The 11,312-nt window shown below is 44.4% G+C and overlaps 1 protein-coding gene across 2 annotated transcripts; it reads left to right on the top strand.

The window, feature by feature from the left end:
- Window positions 1–2,567: 2,567 nt before the first annotated feature.
- Window positions 2,568–7,473, top strand: LOC124655444. Of its 2 annotated transcripts, none has more exons than XM_047194338.1 (11): window positions 2,568–2,930; window positions 3,180–3,322; window positions 3,435–3,602; window positions 4,061–4,222; window positions 4,412–4,683; window positions 4,797–4,882; window positions 4,984–5,183; window positions 5,281–5,445; window positions 5,894–6,052; window positions 6,183–6,354; window positions 7,230–7,473. In XM_047194338.1, exons 1-10 carry the CDS (start codon window positions 2,747–2,749, stop codon window positions 6,348–6,350), a joined length of 1,707 nt encoding a protein of 568 aa, XP_047050294.1. In that variant the 5' UTR covers window positions 2,568–2,746; the 3' UTR covers window positions 6,351–6,354; window positions 7,230–7,473. The 2 variants fall into 2 exon arrangements, with proteins under 2 accessions (XP_047050294.1, XP_047050293.1); XM_047194337.1 differs by having other exon boundaries at window positions 4,981–5,183.
- Window positions 7,474–11,312: the final 3,839 nt, after the last annotated feature.

The raw sequence follows: 11,312 nt of genomic DNA, 5'->3' as shown, positions 1-11,312 counted from the left end.
ACTTCAGAAATTATTCTTTTTATCGTTTACCTACTCGAGGGCAAGTAGGAACTAAGCTTGGGGATGCTTGATACGTCTCCAACGTATCTATAATTTCTGATGTTTTGCTCACACTTCATAATGATTTTATGCATTTTCCGGAACTAACATATTAACAAGATGCCGAAGTGCGAATTCCTGTTTTCTGCTGTTTTTGGTTCCAGAAAGGCTGTTCGGGCAATATTCTCGGAATTCGGCGAAACAAAAGCCAAACATCTTATTTCACCGAGACTAACCAGAACACCGAAGGGGAGACGGAGAGGAGGCCCAGGGCCCCCACACCATATGGCGGCGCGGGTGGCCCCCTGGCCGCGCTAGCCTATGGGGTGGGCCCCCCAGGCACCCCCTTGCGCCGCCTCTTCGCCTATATTATCCCTCGCGACGTGAAAACCCTATACGGATTGACGAAACTCCAGAAAGACTCCAGGGACGCCGCCGCCATCGCGAAACTCCGTTTCGGGGGACAGAAGTCTCTGTTCCGGCACTCCGTCGGGACGGGGAATTGCCCCCGGAGTCATCTCCATCGACACCACCGCCATCTTCATCGCCGTTGTTGTCTCCTATGATGAGGAGGGAGTAGTTCTCCCCCGAGGCTGATGGCTCTACCGGTAGCTATGTGGTTCATCTCTCTCTCCCAGGGTGTGATATTTATGTGATCATGAGCTTTGTATCACTATTAATCTATGTGCTACTCTAGTGATGTTATTAAAGTAGTCTATTCCTCCTCCATGATGTAATGTTGACAAGTGTGTGCATCATGTAGTACTTGGCGTAGGTTATGATTGTAATCTCTTGTAGATTATGAAGTTAACCATTACTATGATAGTATTGATGCGATCTATTCCCCCTTTCATAGCTATTGTTGACAGTGTGTATGCTATGTTAGTACTCGGTCTAAATTGCAACGGTCTATTATGCACTCTAGAGGTTACTTTAATATGAACTTCGGACGTTGTGGAGCTTGTTTACTCCGGCTGAGGTGTGCTTTTGTAGCCCTACACAATGAATGGTGTTTGTTATCCAACAAGAGAGTGTAGAGAAAGTAGCATTTATTTATTCAGTTATGTGATCATTGTTGAGAGTGTCCACTAGTGAAAGTATGATCCCTAGGCCTTGTTTCTAAGCATTGAAACACCGTTTCCAACAAATTCTATTGCATATTTACTTGCTGCCATATTTATTTCAGATTGTTATTACCACTCATATTCATCCATATCACTTGCATCTTACTATCTCTTCGCTGAACTAGTGCACCTATACATCTGACAAGTGTATTAGTTGTGTTGGGGACACAAGAGACTTCTTGTATCTTAATTGCAGGGTTGCTTGAGAGGGATATCTTTGACCTCTACCTCCCTGAGTTCGATAAACCTTGGGTGATTCACTTAAGGGAAACTTGCTGCCGTTCTACAAACCTCTGCTCTTGGAGGCCCAACACTGTCTACAGGAATAGAAGCGTGCGTAGACATCAGTCGCCATCGCGGCCAGGGACGAAGCGGTGGCGGCGGCGGCTAGGGACAGGGCCCGCTTCATCGCCGACGTGGCGGTGATCCAGGCGGCGGTGGCCCATGCGAACGAGGACGCGGCGGCAGTCCAGGCGGCGGAGGAGGAGGCGGCCCAGGCGGCGGCTACCCAGGTGGCGTTGGCCCAGGCGGAGGCCCTGTGGGACAGCTCCCTAGCCGAGGCCCTCGAACGCCGCAGGCGGCAGGACGAGATGTCCGTTCGCCGGCGTGCGCGGCGCGCCGAGTGCGTGAAGCACTCCCGCTTCGACGACGGTGCCGACCCTTCCGGCGGCCAGTAGTAGGCCGCGCGACTGCGAGTAACCGAGGCCGGTGTAGGCGCGGCGGCGAGTAGGTACAACCGTTGTAGTTTTAGGTTAACTCGACTAACCATCTCTGTAAAGATGGTTCTTTTGGCTAATCAATAGTAATGAAAAAATCTTTTGCACCTACTCACTGCCAACCGGGTCCGGATGCACCCAACGCGGACAGATTCCGCGACCGTGGAGCGTCCACAGAGACGCAAACCTGGCGCATATCTGGGCCAGGTTTGCGTCTCCGCGGACGGCTCGGTCACTTTGCGTCGCCCCGCTGAAGGTGGTGCCAGACGCATTTTCGGTCACGGTGGACGAAAACGGTCGCTCAGCGTCCGTTTGCGTTACGCCGCTGGAGATGCCCTAAGCCCATCCCGACCGATATAATTACATGTTGGCACCGTCTGGGTGGGGCCCACGCGGACGGGTGTCATCAACCTTTGTCCATGTCAGCAAGCCTTGTGGGCTGTGAAGTCAGAAACCGTGTCAATTTGCTGTAAACGCATGATTTTCGCGAATTGCGAAAAATTACCGCCTGAGGTGATTATGGTAGTTTTATGCTATTATTATTAATATTAACTCCCGCTGTCGAGCGGGAAATATGAGCCCCTAAGCTTTGGGCCTAAAGGCCCTCCAGGCCTCGACCGTGTTTCTTCGCTAGGCTGCCTGAACCCGCAGGCCCAAATAAACAGCCAGTGATGCTCAATCGCATCCGACGGTCAAGGTTGCTCCCACCTCGATCAAAAGTTCAAAACCAGCCTCCGGCCAAGAACCCTAGACGTTTGTATTCCTCACCTCTCCGTCCCCGTCCTTTCATTCCTGCAGACGGGTAGGAAACCCTAGACCAGATCTGTGTCGTCTTCGCGGGAGCATCTTGGGACCCGGGGCACGATCATGGGGCGCCAGAGCAAGGCAGCAGAAGATAGGCGCCAGAGCAAGGCAGCAGAAGATAGGCGCCGGAGCAGCGAAGAAGAGGAGAGGAAATGTTTTATGTATCGCATCAAAGAGATGGAGGAGGATATGGAGATGGGAATACTTACAAAGGAGATGCCCCGGCCAAATATTGTCAAGTATCATGGTAAAGTTTAGCATCCATATTTTATTATCTATCATGCTTCTAATTTGTTCGTTATTGCTAAATCTAGCGCTTTGCGTGCAAATTTCTTGATCCTCCCCGCCTTTCTATTTACGTTGCGTTGCCTCCTTGCTATCCTAGTGATTATTTCCTTCCTCATTATATCTACTACCATCTGGATCTGTTCGACAAACATTAGAGAAGTTACTCCTTGCTATCCTAGTGATGATTTTTTTCTTCATTTTTCGAAAGATCTACTGGGGAAGTTATGGGGATGGTACAAACTGCTACCAATGGGGGATTACGTGTCGTGGTCTGACTATAGCAACTACCTCAAAGAGTATCACTGTCGAAATGGTCATATAATTAGCAGCATTGCTGCTCTCCCTCAGACTGTAAGTGAACCTCCTGCCCCTTCACCATTATATCCTGCTTCTGTTTTATTTTTATTTCGGCTGTCCTGTTTGCTAACGTAAATTTTGATGACTGCCTGATGGTTTCAAGCAGTGTCTCAACAGTGAGGAGCAACTTGTGTCTGAGTGGAGGATCAAGATGAAATCTGAAAACTTGATGATGAGGAAATCGATCGTCCTAAGTTGCCTGATCCACAAGCATGTAGATTCAATCATCCACACAGGTTGCATCCTTTCTGATGTGTCCAGTGCCGCTTTGTTGGTATGTTCCCCACCTCGCTGTAACACACCAAATATTTTTTCTTGTATTTGTTCTGGTACCACTTTCCTCACCTGGCGTAACACAACAATCATTTTCTTGTTAAGTTTACTGCCATGACAATTAGCTGACATGGAAAGGGGTGAAACATTTATTTGGAGGGAAAACTGAACAAAAAACTGTCCAAACTATAATTGAACCATTTTCATCTATATGTCCTGTTATCATTGTCTCCTAGAAAGCTAGTTCTACTTTTGGTTACTGATCTCGATATTGAAAAACTACTGTCTACTGGGGTCTTTATACTTTGGGCAGTTTTACAAACTACAACTTGATTCATATTGTAATCACCAACAACCTCAATATGCCGCGCACTACAAATTATTTGCATGGATTGAGTATTCCTTTTTTTGCTTGACTTTTTTATTGCTGTTGTACTAATGCAAACCAATGGTTTCAAGTGTATTGCGAAGGAGGCTGACCTGGTGTGTCAGTTTCTGAGGTGTGGTGATGATACTGTTGATGATAACTTGATCGACCGGAGCAGAGAGATACGCACGTGTGCCTTGGCCCTTATGAACTGCACTTCAGACAATTCTGCTACTGCCTCCGCTGTCTTGTTGGTAAGTGCCTGCCTTAAGAAAAAACACCTAATATTGCCATCCATCCATCTGTCAAATTGATGATCACCTTTAAGCCTTACGCCCCTTCTTTCAAACTTAATATTGTCATCCATACACTTGGCCTTATGAGCCGCACTTTGCACAAGTTTGTTTTTATGGGCACTAACTGATGGGTGTCTTCAATTTAAGGGTATGGCAAGGGAGGCTGAAATGATGTGTGCGTGGATGATTAAAAATAATAAGCCTATCGATTTCTGTGATTTCGTACCTCGTGAGATTGTGGACAGCCACATAGTCCGGTTCGAAACCTTGAATGTTATGATCAACATACTAGAAGAGTCTTGTTCTGCTGCTGCTGCTGCTGCTTGGCACAAGATTGATAAGGAAGGACCTGCTAGTAGAAATGGTCCTGGTGGTGATGGGGATGGAGTTATTGCTGATGGAGCAGCAAACACCATAGGGTATGGATGTTCCATTCTTTTCTTCTTTGCTGATGCAACTCTATGTGGTTTTGAGAGAATACTTCTCGATGATAAGCATTGTGATACTATAAGATTCATTGTATTATCACCAGGGGTGGAATTTCAGATGTATTGAATTCTCACTATAATAAAAAGATTAAAGGTGGTGAAAAGGGGAAAAACAGTAAGATGATAAAAGGTAACAGAGAAGTTAATCAACATTGTTTACTATGGCTCTTCATATTTCCCTTGTAATATGCTTCATATCTATTTTTTTTTGTCATTGTTTTGTTTCAGAAGATCTTATGGAGAAACTATGGGGGTGGGAAAGGCTGCTACCACTGTCCGTTTCTGTTAAGTCGGCCGACTATCGTAGCTATCTTGAGGAGTATTTCAAACACAATGCTTCTGAGTTTGCTGCTGGTGCTCCTGCCAACCAAAGTCCCGAGGATTCGCAAATCGCAAATAATTCTTACATGGGTGCTGATCTTGTCAAATCTGTAAGTAAACCGTATTGCTTCTTTACCAAACCATTGATTACCTAACTGAAACTGTTTGCATTAACATATTTCAAACTCACATTTTTTTTTCATGTAGTGTCTCAAGATGGAGGACGAACTCCTATCTGAGTGGAAGACTCGAGTGAGATGTAGCATTAATGACACCTTATCAGTCAGCACTATTATTCAGTGTAACCTTATTAAGGAGCTAGTACTTTCAAGTTGCAGCACAGGGGGTGAATTGTTTTCTCTTGCTTTACTGGTATGTGCCTACCCTGTCCGAACAAACCGAACACAACATTCATATTTTTTTTGTATCGTATCACTGGAATTCTATTCCTGTCTGAATACTAGTGGCTGAATATGTGCTGCTTAATCCTAATGACTAAAATAACCTAAAATAATGCAAGATGAAAAATAACACTCACAAACTAGTTCTACTCATTGTCACAAATTAAGGTGAATCATCTGCTCTCTTTCAGCAGTTGCACAAGCTAGTGTGGGGTAGGAGAAATTGCATGATATTTAATTGTGTCCTTATGAACCTAGGTCTTACATGCTTACTGTTTCACATTATAGGTTGGACTAGTTCTATCCAATTCAGCTCATACATAAACCTTTAGTAGAACAGTAGTTGTTTGGGTAGAATATTGAGTTCTCGTATGATTCTTTCTATGGTCTCTTGCCTGATGGAAAACTTTGGTTTCAAGTGTATCACCAAGGAGGCTGACCTGATGTGTGAGCTGTTGAAGCATGGCGCTGAGCCTTTTGATGACATCATCCAGCAGAGCAGTGTGATCCGCATGTGTGTCTTGGGCCTTGCGAACCTCAAAGGGCACCAATCTATTTCTGTCGCTGCTGCAATGGTGGTACGTGCCTGCCTGCATCCTGCCTCCCATTAAAATGTGCTGAATTTTAACATGTATATGCACCATCTTTTCTGCAAATTACCTACTGATATTGGCACTGTCTGCAAATGATGAATGTTTTGGATTCAAGGGTATGACATATGAGGCCAAGAAGATGTGTGATTGGATCAAGAGAGAGAAGAAGCTTCTCACCTTCAGCCTGTCTGAGCCTAATGGTCTTGAGTGCTGCTTGATCCGGATCAAAGCCTTGGGTGTTATGACAAGCATACTGGAGGATTGTTCCTTTCCTTGTATATAAGAAGGTTAGTGGAAAGTACTATTTTTCTTCATGGTTAGATATAATTGCACATAATTGTAGGTCTTTTTGACCAAGCAAAATACTTCCCATAGCAGTGACTAGCTACTATTTTCATTTTTGGACTTCTGCTATTGTATTTGTACATGTGCACATACTAGTCATGTTTGACACTATGTTCTTGTATGGTATGTAAGAAACATCTATCGATTTCTTATTGTCTCCTCACTTGATAGTCTAAATAGGGCACAGGGTAATGGCAAGTTCAATAGACAAGAGTGATGTTTTGGCACATGATAGCATATGCTCCCTTTATTTTGAAATGCATGTTAGACATATTTTGAAATGTCAAAAAAATTGAAGCAAAAAATTGGCACGTACATCTTCATGTGCTACATGCTCACAAAGTCGTTTCATGAAAAATTGACTTTTGTGTGGCACGTGTAAAAAGACAATTCGGTGTTAAAAAAAGGCTTATAACAAGATAAATTTTCTCTTTTTTTACGTAGATTACATTTTTTTTTCATGAAACTTGACAAACACACATATATTATGGAGATGTACATTTTTTTGTCAAAACAATTTGACACTTTGGAATATGTTTTCTTGGTAGAGGGATCATATGCACCTGGGAGCTGAATTGAGTTTCCGTCAATAGATGGACATCATATGTTCCTTTTATATCCCCCCCCCCCCCCAGGCTCTTCTGTCTTGTTTCTTAATTGTTTAGTAAAATTACAGTTTGCATATTAATGGCAAAACAAAATCATTTCCATACTGTTTCTGGAAATTGCAATGTTATCATGGTATTGTCGTTGCCTGTCTTTTGGGCGGCCACATGAAAACGTTCCTAATTGATTCGTGCTCTTCTTTCCACTGCAGATGCGGGATGATGATGCAATGTCATATGGCTAGATAAGGGTTGGAGCAAGGATGGGGACCCACCCATGCATGGGTTTCTTTTAACTGGAACACTAGTCTTAGTTTTAAGTACTCCGTAGATACTTAGTACTGCTGGGTTATGTGGTGGTGATGTTTGCTCTTATATTATGGTACTGTTGGATTATATTACTGCTACCGGGCCAAACTGTGCTGCTGTATTGTACAAAACATGGTACTCCCTCCATCATGCCGAAGTTGTTGGCGTCCATTCATTTTAACATTTACCCTATGAACTAAATTCTTCTCCATTTTGGTTATTCTCACCTGAAATCCAAAACTCGTTCTTCTCCTCTGTGTCTGTCTTTGGCGTCCCTTACTGCTGCCGTCTGCTGCTCCGTGTAGGGTGGCGGCCCTTTGCAGTCCGCCCCCACATCCAGCTTGTCGCGGTATGCAGCCCCACCTCTGTCCGCTCCCTCGTCGGAGGTGGGGCCTCTCTGCTGCTTGGGATCCCTGGGGGCACAGAAGAGCTCCAGCTTGACTCGGCCGGCAGCCTAGCCTTCTGCTTGCCCATGTCTGCCTGCAGTCGCTCGCCTCGCCGGAGTAGACTCGCGCAGAGGAGACCACCGACCTCTGCAGCTCTGCCACCAGCCTCCACAGCTCCGGCCGGAGGCCCGACTTGGCAGTTCGCAACTTGTAGAAGAGAACCACAATTGTTGGGCATCATCCCGCAGCAGCTGCAGCTGAAGAGGACCTCAAGTGTCCCAATGTCCATTTTGCTGAATGTTGTAATGGCAGCTGATAAAAGAGAGTAATCGTTCATGCTGCAGCAGTGAGGGAAGACCTGCTCCTCGCCGGCGTTCTGCTTCCCTTCTTCTCGTTGGTGCTCTGGTCCCCTTCCTCACAGGTGCTATGGTCCCTGGCCTCCTCCTCTACCGCGAGCACAAGAACAAATCGACAAGAGCTCCAGCTCCAGCTCGCTGTCTCGACTCTCGTGGTCCAGCTCGAGCGCTATGAGGCGAGGCCGATCGCCATAGTCCTTCCCCGACATCGCCGTCCATCGCTTTCGTCGTCTTCCCAGTTGAATAAGCGGAGCCAAAGCCAGAGCCAGAGCCGCTGCTCGCCGTCGGAGGGCTATTGCAATCTGCCGACCATTTGAAGTGAACATTGTCTTCAGCAGTAGGTCCTGGAATCATTCAATATATGTGATGGTACACGTTAATCTGCGTGCAATCAATTTGACAATCTATATTTGTGAAGGAAGTATAATCCTGGGAAATCAAACATTATAATGTTTCTCAACTTGAGACAACTCGGCCACCAGGAGTATGAAATATGCTTGATTCACAAGTACAGCTGGATTGATAGCTCTATCTGATCAACTCCAGTTTTAAGTGACCTAACTTGAATAGTTATGTGCTTTGTCAGGATATCAACAGTTATGAGCTTAGATAGAGAAAATATTTCACTTGACATTATTTTGAGTGAAAGGGCAGAAAAATATGGCCTAATGAAATAAGATAAGAAAGCATGGATAAAAAAGACTGAAAAATATGCTCAACATCTACATCCATCAGTAATCTTACAGTCTGCATTTCTTCAGAAAGTCATGCAGCTATACAGTGAGTGGCATAAAAAATACCTTGCAGTTCCGTGTGCAAGAATTCACAATTCACGTTTTGTTGAAAAAGCTAATACTCCAAGGCTCTCTCAACACCAGCTATCTAACTGGCAGTGGCTGCCTGATCATTGACTTTCTTATTATCAGCTTTCATCTAGGCTTTTAGCCTTTTATTATCGCCTTGTGCATCTTCTCTAATACTTCAGCTCTCTTCTTTTCCTACTTCATCTGTTTGGAGTTGAGACAAACAAAATGTGAAACTAAGTGCTAATTCTTGAGAACCATGTTCTGGTTTGTATATTGAGCAAAAGAACATCCCTAGTACCTGATAAAAATATTTGAGAATAAGACTAGCATACAGGGTGTGATAAAAATAAAAATATATGTACTTGTGCTATGGTCCCTGGCCTCCTCCTCTACCGCGAGTACGGAAATAAATAATTGTCAAGCACACACAAGATGCAGGGTGTAATAAAATTCAAAAGTACATATATCACTAAATTTGATGTTTCCAAAATTAGTTTGAGCCCATTAAAGAAAAATTAGAAGTACATGTATCACCTGATTATGTTTTGCAAAGCCTAAACTGAACCTACTCTCAAGTCTGAACAGTAGCAAATTCTTCACAGGGGAATGGAGATAACACAGAGCCTTACTTTATTTAGAAAAAGGAGTAAATAAACACAAAGTAGACCAAGTAGTATGATCTGGCAGTGTTATTGCCATATGTTTAGCAGGCCCTGACTGAATATTTCAATAAAAAAATTGCGTATAGGAATAGTCCTATACTCCATGGAAAAGTCTTTTGTTCAGCCATTAGCCGCTCGTGTCGTTCGGTTCGCTGTCACGCTGATAGGTTCGCTACTAACGAATCACCGACCCACTGGCCCGCTTGTCCTCCAACTCAGATGATTTACACAAAAATAACTATATTGTGAAACTATAGCACAGACTGACCTCTCGGGTAAACTATTTCACCCATCTAACCCTTTTGTGTGACGCCCCTCTCATGGGCGCCACAGATGCCCGAGTGGCGCCCGTGCTACCGGCGCCACACACCCATCGATGTGGCGCCCTCGACGCTGAGCTGTGCACCGATTCGACGTGGCAGGATGTGTGGCGCCACTCTCGCCGGCGCCACACTTTGAAAGTGTGGCGTCCGTGGCAAGGGCGCCACACATCCACTTATGTTTGCACAAAACATACCGTAAGACATTTCTCTAGGGACTTAGCCGTTTTGGCGACCCTGTTTGTGTGGCGCCGACGGCATGGGCGCCACACCTCACCATGTGGCGCCGACGCCACGGACGCCACACAAAGAGGCTCGCCAAAACGGCTAAGGACTAATCGTCCGGAGCCCCTGGATGTTTTCGACCTAGAAGTTGATATAAGTTGACATGTGTGGCGCCGACGCCATGGGCGCCACCAGTGGGAAGGGCGCCACACATTGACTTGTGTTAAAACCATGAAAAATCCTACCATATTCCAACAGTTTTGAATACAACATTGCACTGAATATGTACGACACAGCATAATGGTTCAAACAACAAATAAGGTTCGACGACATCAAGGTTTCAATTACAATAAGGTTCAACGACATGAAGGTTCGAGAAGATCAAGTTTCACACAACATCATGGTTCGACAACATAAAGGTTTGACAACAAGAACATAGCCAAAGGGACATCACTGCGTGGCAAAGGCTCCCTCTCCCCTCGCCTTCTTCTTCTTAGATTCTTCGTTCTTCCTTCTCCCTTATGTCCCGAGCCAACTGAACCACGGAGTCGAAAAAGTGGTGGCGCTCCTCCGTCTTTGAAGCTTCCGCTTGAGCTCTTTCCTCCTTTGATACATCTTCAGCAAATTACTTTTGGATGGAATCTAATGTATGAACTGAATCATCTGATGTATTTTTCTCCATATGCATAACTGAATTTCTTTTTTTTCTTCTAGATTATTTGTGTGCAACATCATAACTGAACATAACTGGATGTTATCATGTTCAGATTGGCATGATGCTATAAACAGAAATATGATGTTACTTCTACTGTTTGATCTATCTACTGAAAATTACTGATTTTTATGAACACCAACTAATGCAGAAAGTTCAGTGTCAATTACATTGCTGTTTTTTTCATCATGCTGCTCAGGATAGGAAACTATCTTTTGAGCAAACTACTGGATGATGTTATTTTTTCATTGTCAAGAAAGTATAACATCTGAGATGTTTTTCATATATAGTGAAGATGTATTTTATACCCATTTTTCCCTGATACTTTTTTTGACATATGGACAAAATCATGTGCATAACTGGATTATAGTGCCTGTACTGTTTTATAGATGTAAGCAGGTCCAGTAGATGTAAGCAGGATGGATGAACAACAAATCAGGTAAGCAACCGATTTCTGGGGTAGATGTTAGCAGGAATCTTGGGGTAGATGTAATGGAAAAGAGGTTATTCCTTCTGAGG

This window comes from Lolium rigidum, chromosome 5 (assembly GCF_022539505.1).
Source record: "Lolium rigidum isolate FL_2022 chromosome 5, APGP_CSIRO_Lrig_0.1, whole genome shotgun sequence".
NCBI classification, from domain to species: domain Eukaryota; kingdom Viridiplantae; phylum Streptophyta; class Magnoliopsida; order Poales; family Poaceae; genus Lolium; species Lolium rigidum.
This window is presented reverse-complemented; position numbering and strand designations above follow the sequence as displayed.

Bases quoted from the DNA above. Each gene is read 5' to 3' on its own strand.
- LOC124655444 (XM_047194337.1), top strand. From the start codon at position 2,747: ATGGGGCGCCAGAGCAAGGCAGCAGAAGATAGGCGCCAGAGCAAGGCA. The intron at 3,603-4,060 runs GTATGTTCCCCA...AATGGTTTCAAG, and splicing joins TGTCCAGTGCCGCTTTGTTG to TGTATTGCGAAGGAGGCTGA. The intron at 4,883-4,980 runs GTAACAGAGAAG...GTTTTGTTTCAG, and splicing joins AAACAGTAAGATGATAAAAG to AAGATCTTATGGAGAAACTA.